Source organism: Sus scrofa, chromosome 8 (genome assembly GCF_000003025.6).
Source record: "Sus scrofa isolate TJ Tabasco breed Duroc chromosome 8, Sscrofa11.1, whole genome shotgun sequence".
NCBI classification, from domain to species: Eukaryota; Metazoa; Chordata; class Mammalia; order Artiodactyla; family Suidae; genus Sus; species Sus scrofa.
Genome location: NC_010450.4, coordinates 102399189 through 102421070, shown reverse-complemented (window position 1 = coordinate 102421070; position 21882 = coordinate 102399189). Strand labels below are relative to the sequence as shown.

At 38.9% G+C, this 21882-nt stretch overlaps 1 protein-coding gene across 1 annotated transcript in view; it reads right to left on the bottom strand.

Annotated features, from left to right (window-relative positions):
• ANXA5 (annexin A5) overlaps positions 203 to 21882 on the bottom strand; it is a 33036-nt gene continuing 11356 nt past the window's right edge. Inside the window, exons 3-13 of the mRNA XM_003129218.5 lie at positions 19740 to 19824; positions 18192 to 18286; positions 16635 to 16748; positions 14816 to 14906; positions 12221 to 12300; positions 11731 to 11787; positions 5240 to 5333; positions 4265 to 4360; positions 2256 to 2314; positions 1906 to 2028; positions 203 to 730 (exon numbers count right to left, since the gene is read on the bottom strand). Of these exons, the coding sequence (XP_003129266.2) occupies positions 668 to 730; positions 1906 to 2028; positions 2256 to 2314; positions 4265 to 4360; positions 5240 to 5333; positions 11731 to 11787; positions 12221 to 12300; positions 14816 to 14906; positions 16635 to 16748; positions 18192 to 18286; positions 19740 to 19824 (957 nt within the window). The 3' untranslated portion in view covers positions 203 to 667. The remainder of the gene's footprint in view (positions 731 to 1905; positions 2029 to 2255; positions 2315 to 4264; positions 4361 to 5239; positions 5334 to 11730; positions 11788 to 12220; positions 12301 to 14815; positions 14907 to 16634; positions 16749 to 18191; positions 18287 to 19739; positions 19825 to 21882) is intronic.

Genomic DNA, 21882 nt, shown 5'->3' with positions numbered 1-21882 from the left:
TAGTGTAGGTCACAGACACAGCTTGGATCTGGCGTTGCTGTGGCTGTGGCATAGGCCAGGGGCTACAGCTCCGATTCGACCCTAGCCTGAGAACCTCCATATGCCACAGGTACAGCCCTAAAAAGACAAAAAAACAAACAAACAAACAAAAAGATATAAATAGGTAAATACATTTTCTAAACATACACACACACACACACAATTCAGGAGAAAGGAAATGTTTATTACCCACTAATCTTTTGAATGCAACTACCATAATTTTCCAGGTTTAATTTGGTAGCAAACTAGATCAGTAACACTTCCAGGAGTTCACAATTCTGAGGCTCAGGTTCCGATTAAGGTAATATGGTTATCAATTTAATATAAATGAAGCTTTTAAAATAGGCTAAAAGCAGTCTGACCTCTTAAAGGAAAATATAAATGATCCAGATTTTAATCTTAGTAACATAAGTACACTTCAGTACTACAACAAAGAGAAAGATCTTAATGGAGATCAGAGAGAAGCACCACTACTTTCTCCTACAACGTACATGTTTTGGTCCTAGCATGCATGCTAGTGTGGTTAAGGCCATGTGCCAAGCCCTGGCTACAAGCAGTGCAGTGAGATGTGCTGAAGGAAGGCAGTGGCGGCAGTGGGCACAGCGTGGGGTCTCTCCCCAGGACCCCATCAGTCATCTTCGCCTCCACAGAGCAGCAGGAGGGCCTTCTTATAGTCCCCAGATGTGTCACCCTGAAACCCAAATGGACTCCGTTAACCTCCACGGCTCACAAAAGTCACAGAAAATAAAAAAATAAAACATATCTGGCAACACGTGTCATTCACATGGCTTTTTTCCCAAGCGGGTCTCTCTCTCAGCATGACTTCCACATCAGGGATGTTATACAGAGGGTTTCCTACTGAGGCAACTTTGGATTAACATTCTAATTACACCCCTTGAAAACACAGTTCTGTCTAAGACAGCGAAATATGTTCTTCCCTCTAGTTATACAGAGAACAGGGAAGCTTTTAGAACTATATTCAAGCTAAGCTTTCTAAACAAACTCTAAGTTTCTATCATCTAGTATATGTCTGGCTACTGGGGCGGCCAACGCTGGGAGTGCCTGACTATTACAGCTTTGCCTCAAAGACAAAGGGCAGGATATGTTTTGCCTCTGCTTGTCTCACACACAGATGTGTGATAAATTAATGTTTCAAGCTACGTGTGCAGGGGAGAACTCTCTAGCACCCTTCAGCCCAGACACACACACAAATACTAAATAAAAGCTTGCTCAATTGAGATGCTGCTTTGTACATGGCCCACACTCCCCTTTATGAGGAAGAAAGAGAGGGAGGGAAGAAGGAGGAAAGGAAGGAAGGGGGGTAGGGTCAATTAGTCAAAGGCCTTAAGCCAAATTTAATTACACACCTCAGTGTTCCTTGCTTTTAAAGGGACAAAAATGACATTAATATTTAAGCGTTTTACTTACTACTGATAGGACCTGGTTGGTTCTTTCCTGAACTCTGAACCAACACCAGAGACGAGGTGATAACAGATAATAAAGAAAGAAAAGACTGATATGAAAGAAAGGAGGAACTAATCATAAAGACGGCTGGAACTGATAAAAGAGCAAATGAACAAACACATTATTATCCTGGACTAGGTGGGTTCAGCGAGTCATCTGTCATCACTACTAAATAATGCTTCTAAGCTCACCAGGAGCCTCAGCCTCACCAAGAGCCAATTTTCCACTTGGGAGCCACCATCATCCTTCAGGAAACATCATGCCAAGCTTTGTAATCATAGCTTTAATCAAACCACAATTTTAAACTTAATGCTAGAGATGAGTTCTTCCATTCATGTCTTGCATGCTATATTTTGGTCTGCTGTGGATTTCTAAACATAATTTAAAGAAAGGTTCTACTACCTTAATCATGGAATAAAGAGAGGTGGCAAAATTCTTCCTAAACTCCTTCCTAATGTTAAACAGATCAATCTCACTCCTGGAAACCATGACTCTGATGAGGGTATGATCATCTGTCCCAGCTCCCTTTAAAAAAGAAAAAGAGAGAGGCACATACTTTAAAAATGGCAATTACAGCATCACACTCCCCTGATTTGGGTGAATCAATAAAGTAAAACAATGCAGTAGAATTGAACTACGTGTTTTAAGGAGGAAAAAAAAATCTCAAAGTCTATCATCTAAAACATACTGAAGAAAAAAAAAAAACATACTGGAGAGAGAAATTAATTAGAAGATTCCAGCTATGCACTTACCTTCATTGCATAGTAGAGAGTTTCTGCAAGGTAGGCAGGGATACTCCGAATAGATTTCACTAAGAAAATAAGTAATGTAACAGTCACATGCTTTTCTGATGTGAAAAGGATTAAGTAAATAAAAATCAAAAGCAGCCTCATGCTTATAGCTCTACTTATATACAAGGATGAAAGTAACACAAGCTCCTTTGCAAGCTGCTCTGAGCTCCTTACTCCCAAGTAGCTCCATAGATATACTAGCTTGAGTTTTCCTCAGGATCCCAAGTTCTACACAGAAGGGCACCTAGAACAGGGGCTGCATGCTTTTCAACGCCCCTTTGTTCCATGAGCACCTTTGTGCTATAGCAGCTTTAGCAGCATGGGCTATTAAGTCACAAACTTTTTCATCCCCCACAAATTATACAAACATCCTGGGAGTTTCCATTCCAATAGATTCAAGCAAATAATATAAGATAATATGCTATCTTGTCTTTGACAAACCTTAGATTATCTGCCTCTCGTCGTAGTTTAGGTATTCTCTCCATATTCTTTAAAATCCATGATTCACACACAGCCACATGAGACTTAGTGCTTTGGTAGAAATACCCAGATAAATGGGTAACAGAAAAGAGTTTCTTCCCTGAACATGTACAAGTCTACTGTATGTTAGGGCTGCTCAGACCTCAGTCTGCTTAGCTTCAGAAACTGTATATTCCTTAATATACAAAGATAACAAATCCTTGAATGGGGGTGGTATTTCTCTTTCCCAATGCTTAAGAAAAACAGCCACTAGTAACTAAAACTGTCCTAACTTTTATGGGTCTTCTAATTATGAAGGGGCCATCTAAAAGTTTCCTATTAAGGAGCTCCTGCTGTGGTGCAATGGGATCAGCAGTGTCTTAGGAGTGGGGGGACACAGGTTCAATACCCCTCCTGGCACAATGGGTTAAGGATCCAGCATTGCTGCAGCTGTGGCTTAGGTCGAAACTGTGGTTCAGATCTGATCCCTGGCCCAGGAATTCCACATGCCATGAGCCAACCAAAAAATAAATAAATAATTAAAATAAAAATTTTCTATTAAAATTATTTAACTGGACTCAAATGAAAGGCTACTGTTAGTGCTGGTTCGTACACATATTTAGCTTATTCTCCAGAAGACAGAGAGCACAAAAACTTCAGCTCAATGCAAAATCCTCTGAACAAACAGCAGACAGAGGTTCCCTTCAAAGCTGGATGAAAACTAGGAGGACCACATGAAACTCATGAACTACATTCTCCCCGGCTTTGAAGAGTATTTAATAATGCAATAAACTGCACAAACTCAGTTTTCCAGTTTTTCCAGGTTATTCTGAATATTTAGCTAGAATAAAATTTCAAACTATTTAACCAGAAAAAATAACCATCATCACATTTTCCACTATTACAAAGATACTTTTCTAAATTAGACTCTATTTTCTCAGTCTGCCTCACAGCTGTCAGGATGGTATTCAAAAGAAAAACAAAATTGCACACAAGTATTAAAAATAATATTTACAAGTCTTTGAGATAATAATTTCAGGTTCACAATGAAATAACTTTTTTTCGTTTTTGGAAGTTCGTTTTTTTCTCATTTGGAAGTTCTCAGGCCAGGGAGAGAGTCCAAACCACAGCTGCAGCAACACTGGATCCTTAACCCACAGCACAGACCAAAGATGGAATTCACGCTGCCACAGAGACAACGCTGAATCCTTAACCCATGGTGGGAACTCCAAAATGGTATTATGTCTGATGGTATTATGTCTGATGTAGCTTTGAAATGATTTTTAAACAAGTCTCTTAATATTTCCATAGGATTAGATGAACTAACCAGAGTATCATATATTTCCAACATCAAAACAGACTCTGAATTGCAAATTCAGGAGTTTGTTCCATTCAAAAATCATAATAAGCTCTTTTTATGAAAATAGGTAGTTATCTTCAGACAGCTTCAACTGAATAAACTACATTAGCTCTTAACACATAAATATTATATACATTATAAAATTACCTACCAACAGCAAGGAGCAGTTGCTCCAAATTACCAGAAGTCTCCCGGTCAATGGTTTCTTCAATTTGAAATCCTGATATAGTCATGTATTTGTCAAACACTAGAAAACAGGAAAAAAATTTCTTAATCACCTAAGAATTACTCTTTACAGAAAGATATTTACACTAACAGGGTACTATCCTACTAAACACAAATTTCCCCTTCTTCCTTGCTGACAGACCTTAATTTTGTTCAAGCCTCAATGTGCCAAGCCCTAAACAATGGATTAGAAATGTTCTTTGTCCACCCACTTTCCAGCCCCTCCTTACCAATGAGACCTAAAGGTAAATCTGATGTATAAACCTTTCTCTTTCCTTATTAAAAGTAATAGACAGATACGATTAGTTTGCCCTTTCCTCCTTGCTATGAAATGGTTGATGTGCTTGGAGCAACAGCAGCCATCTTGTGACAATGAAGTAGCGAGCATGAGAAAGAAAACCAAAGCACTAAGAACATCAAAACAGAAATGTAGAAAGAAACTAGTTCTGCCAAATCAGCCAAGGAATCCTATCTACCAAAAGCCCAATTTGTAAAGCCACTATTAGTAGGGTTTTCTGTCACTTGCCACTGAACATATTCCCACCTGATCCCACAAGTACTGATGAATATCCAGAAGTGAGCTCCTAGGTACCACTATCTAGGAGAAGATACTTAGAGTGAGCAACAGCCCAGTGATCTGTGACTATGAGTAACAACCTGAAGGTCTACCTCCCTCATCACCCGAACAGCAAACAGTGCTCAAGGATCTCTAGTTTTGTAAAAGCTACCACAGGAGCAGAGAGAATTATGAGATTCCTCAAGGTCACTGAAAAGAAGAAATAAAAAAAAAAAACTGATTTATTCAATAAGAGCCTGTTATGCAGCAGGTATTTTGGCACACTGGCTCTTGTACTTCCAAAATTAACCAAACTACCTGTATATACACATTTTTATCACTCACCCCTTCTCAAATGTGACACACTTCGTGTTCCAAAGATAGTAATAAACTTTTCTTCATCTGTTCCCCATTTAAGTTCTCCAGCCTGAAACAATGCCTGTGAAAATTTCAACCTCAATTAATAAATTGTTTTCCCATCTCATTTCCCAGTTCCTTTTTTTTTTCTTTCTTTCTTTTTAGGGCTGCACATGTGGCACATGGAAGTTCCCAGGCTAGGGGTCAAGTCAGAGATACAGTTGCCAGCCTACACCACAGCCACAGCATCACCAGATCTGAGCTGCATCTTCGACCTACACCACAGCTCACGGCAACACCAGATCCTTAACCCACTGAGTGAGGCCAGGGATCGAACCCACATCCTCATGGATACCAGTCAGATTTGTTGCCACTGTGCCACAACAGGAACTCCCTCATTTCCAGGTTCTTAATCACACTTACGTTTTATTCCCTGACAATTATTTTGCCTGATTCATCATCTTATACTTTTCCATTCTAAATTTTCCTACTCTGAAACTCAGTTCACTGAGTTTGGAGCTACTTTGGAACTTGTCACTGGACTGTGCCACAGAAGATTAATGGGTCAAAGCAATAAAACACAACCATGGTGCCAGGTTAAATGTTCCCAAAATGTCTACCACAACTTCCAGTCGTTCAGGAGCAATGGTGTGGTTAGTGGAAAGTTCTGATTACCTCACGGGTGATGTTGCATTTCAGACTGGGGAAAAAATTTAATGAGCAGCTATGGTGTCTATGTTTTCTGTTTTGGTTGCTCTGTAGCTGCTCAATTACACATGATTAAAGAATAAACTCCATATTTTCTCTTTACAGCTGAAACAACCAATGCTAGCTACAGAAAATTTTCCCATTTCTAAAAGATCACAAAATTATAAAAGGTTGTGGGTATAACACAGTTCCTAGCATACAAGAGGCACTTAACATTTACTTGCTGAATAGTTTGAATGTCCATGTTTACTTTTTTACATGGAAAAGATATGCTTTCCAGTGTTCACATAATTGCTGAAAAAAACTACATACAAATATCATTAAATCTGGGATTACTTCTTGAGATACAGATAATTTATTAAAACTCAAAGAATCAGAGTTCCCGTCGTGGCGCAGTGGTTAACGAATCCGACTAGGAACCATGAGGTTGCAGGTTCGGTCCCTGGCCTCGCTCAGTGGGTTAACAATCCGGCGTTGCCGTGAGCTGTGGTGTAGGTTGCAGATGCGGCTCGGATCCCGCATTGCTGTGGCTCTGGTGTAGGCCGGTGGCTACAGCTCAGACTGTACCCTTAGCCTGGGAACCTCCATATGCCGCGGAAGCGGCCCAAGAAATAGCAAAAAGACAAAAAAAAAAAAAAAAGAAAAAAACCCTCAAAGAGTCAATCTTTAAAATGCCCATACTACCCTTTTAATTATTCACCAGGTAAGTATACCATTTAAAACAAGGTGAGTGCAACTTGCCAAGACTGCTGCTTGGAGCTGCTCTTATGCCCACAAGTGGCAAAACAAATAAGTACAGGTGGTGGTCATAGCAGGTTTGGATGTAGAAATTCTGGCCATGTTATACTTAATAATATACAGCAGTATAGATTTGCTTTTTTTAGGTATTTCCAGAAAATCATCTTTACACTCAAGTTTGAAATTAAATTATTTTAATGAGAAAAATAACATCAATCCTGGCTATGTAAACAGGTTATTCAAAACTGAAAAGAGAGTTGCTATGAAAGTCATGCAAGGATCTCAACCTTCGAACCATATCACAATAGTCTAGATGTCTTAACTTTTTAAATCTAATTACAAAAAAATACATGTTCATTGAGAAATTGTGTAAAACAGAGAAAAAACATAATAAGAAAATTAAAATTACCACAAACGCCAACATTCTGAAAATCACTTCCCTCTGGTATATTCTCTGCATACAGATTAAGAGTTACATACATACAGATAGCCCCTAAAGGGTTAACCCCCTATACAACACTGCAAGCATTGCTAAAGCCCCCCTTTCAACTGTTCAACATTTCTAGGAATCTTCTCTAGTAGGTGTAACAGTTAAGCCTGTTGTATGGGAGTAACTGATGTAATGACTATTTTTAACTATAATCTCAATCTTCTTGGAAGAATCATGTTTAAGATCAACAGCTACTCTAAAACTTAATTATTAAGTAAATCGCATGCAATAATAATGATGGCATCTTCATACAGAGCAATATTTAAAACTTTTATTCTGTCTTATTTTAACGTAAGGGTCCTTTCTTCTAAATGAGGATGCCCAATATCCACGGAGCTGTTCTGGATGAGGGAACCTCCCACCTCTCCACCCTCCCCCTTCCCCTCAGGGGGTGCTCTGCAGTTTAGTCCAAGCACCAGTTGGGTTGTCTTCACCTACAGAGTAGGAATAATATTGCTATAGAGTTATCAGTATAACTTATGTAATGAATGTATTGAACAGCGTCAGGTAACCAACAGCAGGTGCTCAATAAACATTGATTCCCTTCTCCCTCCCTCCTTTGAGTTCAACCTTCTCTCCAGAGAAAGCATAAAACAAGGATTGAGGAGGGGAAGAAGTCAAAGCAGCTTAACACATTAAAAAATGTTGCTGGAATTCCCGTCGTGGCACAGTGGTTAACGAATCCGACTAGGAATAGGTTGCGGGTTTGGTCCCTGCCCTTGCTCAGTGGGTTAACGATCCGGCGTTGCCGTGAGCTGTGGTGTAGGTTGCAGACGCGGCTCAGATCCCGCGTTGCTGTGGCTCTGGCGTAGGCCAGTGGCTACAGCTCCGATTCGACCCTAGCCTGGGAACCTCCATATGCCGCGGGAGCGGCCCAAAGAAATAGCAAAAAGACAAAAAAAAAAAAAAAAAAAATGTTGCTGTGTAGCACTGGGAACTATGTCTAGTCACTTATGATGGAGCATGATAATGTAAGAAAAAAGAACATATACATGTATGTGTAACAGGGTCACTCTCCATGCTGTACAGTAGAAAAAAAATTGTATTGGAGAAATAACAATTTAAAAAATAAAATAAAAAATAAATATTTAAAAAATATTAGAAAGTAAAGTGGCTTATCTGTGAAATGTGAATTCCCAAGCTGAATGACTCATCGAGGCTTATCAAATCCCTGAAATAATAGGAATCCTCTTGGTGCCAGGTATCAGTAGAGAAAAAAATTCAAAAGTCTGTGAATGGGCCCTTTAGTTCTCTCAGATTACTCTCAATTAAGAAATCCTAAACTCCCACTAGTGATAACAGTTCAGGTGCCCTTGCTACAAGGTATAAATGAGTGTGGTCCTTTTTGTAATGCTGAAAGGATCACTGTTTTCAACAGGCTGAATCAATTAATAACCCATTTTTACAACTCAAAGACCAACAGCCAGTCTGTATTCTGTGTTTTTCCTGGTCACTGAAAAGATATCGACAGCCCAGATACTGTTTCAGGGATACTATATGGGGGCTCACAGTGTGGTCCCAGGACCAGCCTGGCATCATCTGAGGCCTTGTTAGAAATGAAGATGCCAGGCCCCACCCAGATTCCCTGTCAGAACCTGCAGCTGAAAGAGACCCCCGAGGAATTTATCAGCACAGAAAACTGGAGAGGCACTGGGGAATGAATGAAAAATGAGGTAAAAACGTACTGTTAGTAGCCTCACACTGCAGCTATGTGATGGGAAATCTGCCCACCACCCGCTAATGCAGGCCTCGCCGGCCACCTGAGGCTAAGGCTGCTCCTTCTACCATGACCATGACCCCTGAAAAGCATCCAGAAGTCCGACTCCTGAGAGTGGGAGTGTGAGAAGCAGCACATCTCCTACAGACCCACGGACAACGCGAGTCTGGAAAGCAAGGGGGTCTCAGCAAAGAGCAAGGCCAGGACACCTGGGCGTATGGGTTTGTAGGGCTGCTCTAGCCTGGTCCCTCAGGAAGGCAGGGTTAAGCTAGGTCTTTCCTTCTAATGTATATTTAATAAGCCCCTTTTACCATAGCAGAAATGACAAGGAAGAGAAAACAGGTAGGAACACTGGGACTGCTGTCTAGTTAAAGAGGAAGGGCTTAGGGGTCAGATAAGTGGGAATCTCAGCTTTACTACCACTCAGTGAGGGGCATGGGCTTGTCTCTTGAACCCCTGAGCCTCAGTTTCCTCATCTATAAAAGGGAAATGAGGGCGTTCCTGCTGTGGACAGTGGGTTAAGGATCCCGTGCTGCCACAGCTGTGGCACACGTCACAGCTACAGCTCTAATTCAATCCCTGGCCCAGGAACTTCCATATGGTGTGGGTGCAGCCCAGAAAAACAGTAAAATGAGAAATGATCCCCTCTGTTTCTGAGGGGATTATGCACTGGTTCACTTAGCAGCTACTTACTGAGTACTGACTATATGCTAGGAGCTAAGGGTACAAATTGAACTGATGGCTCTGAGTGGCCTGTTAAGGGCAGTCAATAGGCAGCTTCAATGTGAGGTGGCAAGGACTATGACAAGAAGCTTAAGAAGCTACAGTCTTCCCTATAAGGACCACCTGACACACACCTGGGGTCAGCCAGGGTGACCTGAAAAGCAGCTAATCTGAGGACTGATCCTTGAAGAAGAACTAGGTGAATGGGTGGAGAAGGGGCGGGAGGAGAAAGAGAGAGCAAGTGAGAGAGAGCTGGAGGCCTAAGAAAGGCACAGATAAAGAAGAGACTTATAAATCATTTAGGGACTGGAACTTTATCCTTGGGACAGTCAGCTTCACTGAAGAGTTTTAAGGTTTTAAACAGAGATGGGACATAATCAGTTTGCATTTTATAAAGGACAGTGAGGGAAGCATCAAATACTGTACAGAGAGCACTCAGCAAACATCTGTTTCCTTTCCTTTTCTCTCTCCCGCTACATGAAGAGACGATGGGGTCCCAAAGCCATTACAAAATCAACCCACCCGAAAGAAGAAGAACGTTCTCCTTATTCCTATTAGAGAAGTCAGATCACACATCCAGAAGTTGCTTCACAGGAAACAGTTAATTGGAGGAGTGCCTACAGCTTTTCCCCTTTCAATGGTGCATGACTAGCAATCAAAATTGTATATTACATGACTAGCAATCAAAATTGTATATTACCTCTTTTTATGTGCTTTGCAGGTATTTCATTTTTCACAAATTGAAGGTTTGTAAACCCTGTGTGGAGCAAGTCTATTGGTGCCATTTTTCCAACAGTATTTGCTCACTTCCTGTCTCTGTGTCACATTCTAGTAATTCTCATGATATTTCAAAGTATTTCATTATTATTATATTTGTTAAGGTGATCAGTGATTTGTGATGTTACCACTGTAATTGTCTGGGCATTTTTTTAGCAATTAAGTATTTTTTTTTTTTTATTTAAACTAGGTACAGGAGTTCCCATGGTGGCGCAGTGGTTAACGAGTCCGACTAGGAACCATGAGGTTAAGGGTTCGGTCCCTGCCCTTGCTCAGTGGGTTAAGGATCCAGCGTTGCTGTGAGCTGTGGTGTAGGTTGCAGATGTGGCTCAGATCCCGCGTTGCTATGGCTCTGGCATAGGCTGGTGGCTACGGCTCCGATTAGATCCCTAGCTTGGGAACCTCCATAAGCCGCAGGAGCGGCCCTAGAAAAGGCAAAAAGACAAAAATAAATAAATAAATAAAGTAGGTACAATGTTTTTCAGATATAATGCTATTGCACACTTACTGAAGTATAGCTTAAAATAACTTTTATATGCACTGAGAAGCCAAAATAATTCATATGACTTACTTTAAAGTGACCTGTTTTACTTTATCGAAGCAGTCTAGAACCAAACCCACAATATCCCCGAGGTATGTAACACATGGAACCAGAGAGACATGACTATAATATGTGATTCTAGGAATCCAAATAATTCCTTTATTACCAATTTCCAGTTTTCGAGCCTCATGTTTCAAATTTCCTCACTTATTCCCTACATTGGATTACTTTACAAACCACACTGAGACTATAATGGGATTTAAAAGACACTTAAGTACAAATTTCATTTGGGAGAAACTAAAGAGCAAATGAGAAAAGAGCAATCCTACTAGAATTCTATCAAAGGAAAGGTGGAGGAATTTTTCAAATACTACAATAACTTGTCATCTGTTACATAATAAAACACCATTTATCACTAAAACAGTTTTATTTTTTTCCTTCTTTATCCTTTCCTACCAAGAGACTGATTGCTTCAGTGGCTGTAGAAGCAACAACACTTAGGTTTTTTCATAAAATTTTTTATTTTGTGAATGATTCATAATCTCAGAAAAAATAACCTATTTAGGTGGAACACACTATTTATGTGTAATTTATTTTATTTCATTTCAGCTTTGGGATAAAATATTTTGCTGGTCAGATTAAAATGAAAGACATCTACTTACATGAGTCTTATGGTTTATAAAGGACGTGATTATTTTTAGATGCAATTATAAGATGATTTTTCATTAGCATAGATTCTTTTTTCATTTGTCATAATCAAGTCTTACATATTAAGTCTCACTCACCTGAGCATCTTGTTCAACCTGTGCTTCATCAATTCTACCATCAGGATCTCTATTAGCCTATAAGAGATAATATGTCACATTACTGGATTACACTTCTTTTGTTCAAAATAAAAAATGGTTCCATCTGATGGTAATGCACATAGAGCTTTTTCTCTTAGGAGTAATACGCTTTTATTAGGATCTTATCAATCCTACAATATTTTACATTAGCACACAAGCACTGTCCAAAACAAACCTAACCCTCTTGATATTAAGTTCTATGAATAAAAGAGGATAGTGAGATCAAAAGGAAAATAAAACAAAAAACTATGAGTTAGCCCTTAAAAGCTCAGGTCAGATATTCTGAAACACAAACACTGGTAACACATAGCCAGAGTCAAGTACCAGAAATAATTACAAGATTTTAAGTGATCTTACTTTTAACTAGATTCAGACCAGTTCAGCTTCAGATTTTTTTTTAATGAAACCACAAATAGTCTCGACCCAATACCTGAAGGAGGACCACCAGCATCCTCTGGTAGTACCCTGATGTATCTCCCACCACATCATCTTCCAGGCTTGAGCCATATTCTGCAACAGAATAATTTCACATTAATTTATAGTTTCTTTCAACTAGAAAAAGATACCTTGCCCCATGAATCAAATGGAAGAGACATACAGGAAGTAATATTTGATTAACATAATTGTTAGTCCTTCTCTGAGTGCTTTAAAGACTGAAGGTAAATGCTTTAAGTGGCTGGATGAAAAAAAAGTCTCCCAAAAGTACTCGTTTCAAACATAAATAATGACTCAGCCATTTAGAAATGATTTCAACCAATGCAGTTATTAATCTATAGACACATGATGGTACTGGAAAGCCTCTAAAATGCAATCTTAATTTTAAGTTTTATTTTGCTTTCTTTCCAATGTTTTACATGATTCATCTCCAAACACCTTCTATTCTCTAATATTTTTCTTTCTTTAAAAGAAATGGTTTTCTTTGTTTGAGGTGTAGCCATTCCTACCCCTAATAAGATTTTTCCTTCTTCAACAAATAAAGTTAACTCTGAGAGACAGCAGTGATATTTTAAAACATGCCCTTCTGCCCCCTATTTCCAGCTATTCAACATAAAGCCACAGCAAAGGAGAGAAGACTCTTCTACAAGAGTCTACACTTTTCACTGGCTCTCAAACAGCTGCTATTGATGGAAAGGAAGTATTACTCTAAGGCATTTAAATATTTCATCATTATTTGAAAGGAGACAAACTTTAAAAAGCTTGAAACTTCTATTTTTATAGGTACAAAAAAGAACCATATTTATTACAATCAGCTGCTCAAATACAAAACCTTCAAGGAACTTTTTATTCCTTCCTCTACTCCAACACCTACATATAATCAACCATCAAATCTTTTTAAATATTTCTCCTCTCTCTGATTTATTCACCACATACCTTCCACCAGCCTAGGCTGAGCCATAAATGTCTAGCTTACCTCCCCCAAAGCAGCACTTAATCAGCCTCTCAATTCAAATCTTCCTCCCTCTATTGTCTCGTCAATATTTCCCCACACCCATTCAGGAACTTACAGTGCCTTTGAATCAAATCCAAACTTCTAATCCAGTCAAACAAAACCCACTGTAACAGAGCCTAATTGTGTCTATTCAGATTATCTCCACAATGGACATGCACAGACCCTGCACAACGGTCTGGTTCTATCTCCTTTACGTACTTTTCTCAGCCTCGTCCTCACACCATGGTAGACAGCAGGTGCACCCTGACCAAAAATGCCTTCCTCACCCACCCAAAACCCATCATGGCCTGAAACCATGGCTTAGAGTCTGATTTTACTGTGAAGCCTCTTCTAACGTCCAAACCATAATGATCTCACTTCTCTCAATGGAGTCTTCCATTCAACATGTTTGATTTTTACTATCCTTTAACTACTGCAGTTTTTCTAAGTCATGTCATGCTTAAACAGACTGCACACTCCCTGAGGACAGAGCCATGTTATGTACCTCTTCGGCATCATTCATGACAGCCAGCACACTGCTGGACACACAGCTAGGGCACAACAGCACAGATGACAGGATGGACCACACACAGTTATTATGCCTTGGGTAGTCCATTTGCATTTCAGCAGCACAAAGGTTCACTCAGCAATGTCAACATCCCCAGAAAGAGATACCTGAATATTTATTCAGGAGTGATCAGCTACAACTGAGATTCATGGAACCCCTATGCCTGAGCGGCTGGGACCCACCCAACTATAAAAAGAGGAGGAGAAAGTAAAGATCCAGCACTTCAAAAGGTAACTGCTGTAAGTTCCATACCCTTCTGACTTCTGACTTGCTGAGTTACCGATTTCTAAGATTAGCAAACTAATGCCAAGATAAGCATCCATTTTCCTAGCTGCAGGCACTAGGCTTGGGGCCTGTAGACTGAGCAGTTTTCTAAGCTGTCTGATGGTCATTAGATAAGTAGGGGAAGAGTCTTTTACAGGAAATCTGAAGAGAAAAGAACTCTCTGCCTTTACTTTTTTTCATTTTCTTGGTTCCATTCACAGGGTAGGCTTCAAATTGAAATGCAGATTTTTTTTTCCCACAAAAAATTAAAAATCAAAAAGAAAAGACACCAAGAAAGATAAAAATGCAGACTATTCAAGCATTGCCATTAGCTAAAACAACATATATTTACTCAAACATTATCGACTCTGATTTGGACAAGTTTTCTTTTTTGTTTAGATAACCAACTTCTAACATAAAACTGAATTTGTTCAGGAAGAAAAACCACTTAAATCTTAAATTTATGGTAAAAGAATGACAACCTGTATATCCCTGTGCTAGCCGCAAATCCTATGTGAAAATAAATTCCAACCTCATCAGAAGTTTCTTATAAATACAAAAACAGTTATGGGTATAGTAAAAAGCAGTCTTTTCCCTAATGAAGGAGAAAACTGGCTTGAATTTTTGCTTATTTCCTCATTCATTCTTTTAGTCTTCCAGAAATCATGTATGGTCTGCCTCCTCTAAATATAAGGAACTACACTCACTTTAGAGAAATGAAATTAACAGTGGAGATGAAGGGGAAATAAAGTCAAAACACTTACCTTCTTCATAAACTTGTTTTATGGCTCTTAATTCTTCAGGTGTCCTTGAAGCAATAATTTCTGTCAGGATTTTCTCATCTGTCCCAGCTCCCTGTTTGGAGATTTATTTTTAGTAGAAAAAAACATGTCAATAAGTTAAAAGGAAAATAATTTTCCTAGGATAGATATTACCAAAATTGCATAAATATATAAATATTATCCAACATAACATTCACTTCTTCTTAAGTTATAAAAATAAGAAATTTCAAATTAATTTTCTTTCCAAGACAATTATATCCCTTTTCATCTAATGAAAAAAAACATGTTTATTGTATGTATGTGTATGTATACATATATATGACATATAACATATAAACTTAAAAGTAAAACATTTTGGAGTTCCCACTGTGGTGCAGGGAGTTAAGACTCTCACTGCAATCGCTACAGAAGTGTGCATTTAATCCCCAGCCCAGCACAACGGGTTTAAGGACCCAGCATCGCTGAAGTTGCATGTAGCATAGTTCCCAGGTGTAGCTTGGATTTAATTCCTGGCCCAGGAACTTCCATGCACCATGTGGGTGTGGCCATTAATAAAAAGTAAAATATTTTTATGAAACAGGAAATAACTGAAAAGGCTGAAATAGTAAATATGAAAACTTTACATAAATTTACATGAAGGAGTGTTGATACTTAATCAATATGTACCTCAAAATATAAAAACCCCTTCCCCAAATTAAGCTTTCTATGGATCCACGGGGAAATTCTGCAGCAAAGGTATAAAGGTAACAATGAATACAGCATTGCCCAGTTACTAGGAATCAGTTATCGGATGAGTAAAAGGAAATTGGGACTTGCTTTCTGGATTTTTGAGAAAATTTTAGTTGGTTTTCCTTTTTCTGATTATAAAAGTCACATCTACACTGCTAAATTCAAAGATACAAGCAATGATACAGCGGAATTAAATTTTAAAAGACAACATATTTAAGCCTTCCTCTATTTATATTTGTTTCTTTACCAAAAATCAAGTGCTTTTCAAACTAGGTTTATGCTCTGGCAGAATTTTAGCTACTGCTAACATTTCAGAAGGTTGGAAAAACACCCTTCTCCATAACCTAAGATATTGTTTACTCCAAAGAATCACTGTAGGGAAATGAAAAGAAGAAGCATAGAAAGGTTCCTAACTTGATAAACCCTCTCCTCCACAACCAGAGCTACACTATCTCCTTGTTGCCCATTCAAAGCCTAAATGACTAATGATGAAACTATTTCCTATCCCATTAATCTAAACAAATGATTTGGTGTAGTCATACTTTCACCATATTTAAACACCAGGCAAGAGAATATATATTTAGTTAATATGCTATCATGAAATTATATCGAGTTTACCAGGCACTTCATTTTAGCATTTAGAAGTACAGAGAAAAAGGAAAGGGAATTAGAAAATTGTCTCTAAAGCTTTATTTTTTAATGTAAAATGATTAACAGTATTACCGATCTCTAATCAGGCAACTTTCTACATTAAAAGATAAAACACCTAATGTGTAACATTTTTTTAAAGACATCTCAAAATGAAAAAACAAGCATGAAAATAAAATATAAAAGGCTTTAAAATATGTTAAAATTTTTAGTAGCCACTATTACTGTCAACTAAATAAAAAAATTAAATGACACACTTGTCACTGTTTCCCTCCTTTTCTTCTTCCTGCCTTCTACACAGTTTCGTCCTTCAAGAAATCATCCCTAAAAAATTCAATTCTTTTAATATAAAAAATATGGTGAAGTAATTACCAACACAAAATATTATACATGACAGGAATGCTCCTCACACTCATCCTTTTACCTTAAGAGCATGCTTCAGTTCATAGGCATCGTACAGCCGAGAAGGTTTCATCAAAGCCACGATTAATTTTTCAAATTTTCCAGTCAGCTCTGATTTCAGGTCATCCAGAAGGTCCTAATGCACAGAAATCAAACATGTGTTAACCAGGCAGAAATTTAAAGGAGAATCTTCTCAAATATGAACAACAGCCCTTTGCTCTAATGATTTTTTTAACGTTGGTATTTCCAAGTAAAAGACACATATGCAAAACAACCCTCCATAGCTTAGAAGAATGTACTTCTGACATCTGACCTAAAGTTTAAGCTAAAGCAAAGCCACTCAGGTGTCAAGGTATTTGTTTTTAAGAGATGGTTTTCTTTATCTCAAGAGTTTTTTAAAAATGAATACTTTAAAAGTAGGCTAAAAATATTTCCTTTTAAAAACACTGGTTCTAAGAAACATGTCTATCTTAAGAAAAATTCCCCTCTAAATAAATAAATAACACCATAAATGCAATTTTACAAGAGAAAAAATCTGGACCATCAGACCTGGACAAAACAATGTTTTCTTTTCTTTCAATTATCTATTAATATTCTCATACACATATAACAGATTTTATTCATTACAATGCCCCTGAACACTGCAGGACAGCTGCAACTATGGGGAACTTGAGTGTGTAATTACAAAGAGAAAAGCATTATTTCTTATCCATTTCAGTATCACCGTACAGGCAACTAAAAATTGTATTTAAAATACTTTTTTTAAACCCTTTGCATTTGTTTCTCAAAACAATGAACACAAATTTTCAAAATAACAAAACTACATGTAAGGTTTTCATATCTGTACTAAGTCATTTAGTAACAATTTTAATTTTTACTTTGAACTACTAATCAAATAAGAGCATTTTCAAATGAATGAAAAATTCATTTATTAAACTACCACTCCAGGGAGTTCCTGTTGCAGCTCAGGGATAATGAACCAACTAGTATTCATGAGGACTTGGGTTCAATCCCTGGCCTTGCTCACTGGGTTAAGGATCCGGTGTTGCCGTGAGCAATGCTGTAGGTCACAGACACGGCTCGGATCCCGTGTTGCTATGGCTGTGGTATAGGCCAGCAGCTGTAATTCTGATTCAATCCCTAGCCTAGGAACTTCCATATGCCACAGGCGCAGCCCTAAAAAGACAAAAAGGAAATAAAAAATAAATTAAATACCACTCCAAGAGGAACCAAGACTGTGACTGTCATAACAAAACATACTACAATAAAGGTTTACCCCTGAAAAATAGATACAAAAATCTTGAGTGGGAAGCACAGAAGAAAGGAAAAATGGTTATCACCATAGGACCTTTCAGTACCTCCAGTGTCAAGGAAGGAAAAGCAATTATGTGAGATAAGTGAGGTGAGCCCTCTAAACCAGCAGCTGATGACTAAAGACTGGAAAAGAAAAAAAGGAGGAATAGGAAAGTCAGAATCATAAAATAAATGATATTTACAAAAGAATATTAGTAGATCTCAAACTAGTCTTCAAAGATAAAGCTGCTCTCACATTCTACCTTGGAATGAAGTACAGTCTTACCCTGCCAAAGAGAGTTTTAAAAGCCACAGCGATCTCCTGGCGCTGAGCATTACTGCGGGAGGTCAACAGAGTCAGGATGCTCTCCTCGTCAGTGCCTGCAAGTTATGTTCAAACCATTACATCTTGCTTCCCATATGCCCACTCTCTCAATAACCATTTTAAACAGCTCCCCAATCACTATAAACCCTTAGCTCATAAAATATATTTTATTAAAGAATTTATTAAACTATAAAATTTACCATATCAAAATGTTATCATTTCCAACAATACATATTACCCCTACATATTGTGTAGATGCAAAAATCCTCCTGACTTTTTAAAAACTGAATGCACCTAGCTTTTCTTGCAACAGATACTCAAATAACAGCTATTCACAAGGCACAAAGTGCTGGGTGTTGCAGAGGATTGATTGAGAGAGGAAAAAGATAGAGACCCTGGTTACAGACAACTTGGGGTGAAAAATACCAAAACACAAATAACCATGAGCTAAGGCACAATGTGACAGGTGCCACAAGGAGAGGTCCTAGTGTTAAATGGGGTTCAGAGGAGGCTCTCTTAGCTTATAGGAAGTGGAAAAGTGTTTTGGGGAAAGCTTCATGGGGGGAGTTCCCACTGTGGTGCAACAGGATCAGCACCCTCTCTGCAGCACCAAGACGCAGGTTCAATCCCCAGCCCAGCACAGTAGGTTAAAGGACCCAGGAACTCCACCTGCCTTGGGGTGGCCAGAAAAGAAAGAAAAAAAAAAAAGTAAGCTTCATAGAGAAGGTGACACCCAAAACAGACTTGAAAGATGAAAAGATTTTGACAGGCAGTGTTGTAAGGAGGGAAGACAGGCTTTTCAGAATTGGGGAAAAACTGCAATAGGAAAATACAGGGCTTTCCTGAATAACACATTACTTGGCATGGTTGGATCAGAGGACATGTCAGTCAGTAACGTGAGCTGAGTGGGATGAGGTGGGCTGGGATACCACAGAAGGCCTTGCAAGGCCAGAAGATCTGCACCTGATCCTGCTCCAAGAGGAAATATTACACGATATTCAGAACAGAGAGTTGATGGGGTTGGAGCCAGGTTGGAGGAAGGTGGATCCTTTCACCTGGACACTTATACAGGAGCCTGAGGACAGGGGAGTCAGTTTTACCTGGAAATCCTCATGAAGAGAGATTTTTTTAATGGCTAGGAAGGAGAATGGGGCAAGAGAAGAGGGTGGGATGTAAGAGACTTACAGAACTGGGTTTCTAACTGGGCACTGAGAGTGAGAGGCTACACAGCTGGTCACCCTCAGGAATGTCTGCTTATCTACTCAGTCAACTACCAAACAAATAAAGCTGAAAAGCTAAAATGCAAGGAGGCCGAACTTAACTTCTGTTCAGTTCTAAAGACTGAATACTAGGGATGGTCAGTCATTGTTTTGTTATCTTAATGCACCTTTTCTCTCTGTATACGTTCCAGCTCAAAATATTCTAAAGTTAATCCTTCTGTAAAACAATGACTTTCTGTTCAGAAAAACAAATGTCACATTTTTAGAACAAAAAGAAGGCTGAATTTACCCAGGCCTTTCATGGCCTTCCGAAGAGTTTCTGCATCAGCCCGCTCATCAAATCCAGGGAAGTCAGTCACAGTGCCTCTGAGAACCTGGCACAGGAAAAACAGGGACGTTATTCATAGCACAGCTAATACAACAAACAACATAAAGAGTCAGCTGCTTGCTCTATATCATGTTCAGGATTTATATCAATTTATAATTTCATTAGCTATATAACCCCATTTGAAAAGGGAAGTGGACCATTACAATATGGATTGGCAGGACCGATTCAGTGCATGAGCTCTCCACCTGCAATACCATTAGCAGGAAGGCTGACTCTCAGGTCTTCCTCCCTCGGGCATCGCCCCAGTGACCAAGCTCTAGCAGCCCCTCCTGGTTCACAGAGGGCACTTCCTTGCAGGCTTTCTTCCCATTAAGTCTCACTCCACTTTGATATGGGAGCATGCTGAGCCTGCATTAAAATTTGATCCTTACCGTAGGCACTCAACTCTAAGCAATGTTCTTAATACACCTAGTCCTGTTTCTTCATACTAGGGATTTTAAGATAACCTGGAAAAGCCTGGAAAGATATTCAGTAACTCATGTCCCAGAAGAATACAAATTTCTGAATTTAGAACTTTATAAAGATATATTAGAAGATATTGTTTATAAGATTTTCTGCTACATTATTTTATCTTATACAGAGTGCTTTTAATCAAAATATTTTAATATTTCCAAAAATGTTTGTAATATCATTAGAGCTTTAGAGTCAAAGGGTTTTACTAGTACCAAGCCATAAATTTTATCTTATAATACCAACAGGCTCCCGGGATTTATTTTCACCAATGAATGTTTTTGAAGTCCTTCAGAACTCCTGTCAAGGTTACATCTAAAACTAAGAAACAAACAGCTATAAGGGTGAGGGTCAAGAATACCTGTCTGGTTTACAATCATGTGTTTTATTATGAATGCATGCAAGCACAATCACCTAAAAGAAAAAAAAAATTTCTTCCATCTTAACACCCAATTGCTAAATTTAAAAATGCCAATGAAGGGGGATATCCATGGGGAAAAACTTCCACAGGACAGAGCACCAAAGGTCAGATCAGTAACCTTCTTTTTCAGTGGCACTAAATTATGTCTCCTGAAAAAGTAGCACTCATGGATCCCAGGGACAAAGACTCGCTCCTTGACCAAACTCCAGACAGGCTCCTCAGAGCCCTCTTTTCAACTAGGGCTGGTCCTCAGTCTGCCTAGGCCAGTTGTAGCATGAGTCTTGCCAAGCCAGCTTAGAAGGAATCCCCCAACCCTTAAATGTGTTCAAGTTCTTCATCCTCCATCTATGATGTATAAATCCATGGGCTGCCTATAGCAAGAATCCTATCAAGCCACAGTTCAGCAAGAATCTTTCCATCCACTGACCCCTTCATCCTGCTTGTTGGCTATAAATCCCCAGCTGCCTTTGCTATATATGGATTTGAACCCAATATCTCTCTTCCATTGCAATAGTCATGAACCCTGTTGCAATGGTCTTGAATAAAGTCTTTCTTACCATTTTAGAGTATTATGTCAGGATAGTTTTTTTCTTGTTCAAGGAAAGAAAGAAGATTCTTCTTTCCTCTGAACAGCCAGCCTTGAGGGAACCTACAGGAAAGCCTTAGAGTTGTAATTATGAGATCAAGACAAGAGGTGTTTTCCAGTTTGACCTCTCAGCCCCAGAGTGTTGACTGGTAGCAGCTTTCATTCACCAATTCCTCGGCCAAACAAAAGATTGTGGCCAACTAGGAAAGGAAGGGGAAGGGAAGTCTAGCCCCCACTTATGAGGAGGTCATCACACTAAACCAGAACTCTTCACTCTACTAAGTGGGATACTGTGATTTACAATAAGAAATACTGTCTTCATCCCCATTTCATGCACAGGCCTCCTAAAACCCCTGGAATTCTTGAATGATAAATTTCATAATAAGAGCTTGATATTCATAATAAATCCTCTTCAATCACCTGGGTTTGTGTTAATGAGGTGATTTTTGGAAAGCATCTAAGGATGGGGGCTGGTTGCAAGGGGAACCAACCATGTGAATGGGGGGTTGGAACTTTCTGTCCCGCACCCTCACCCCACCTCATGGAAGACAGAGTGGCTGGAGACTGATTCAATCACCAATGGCCAG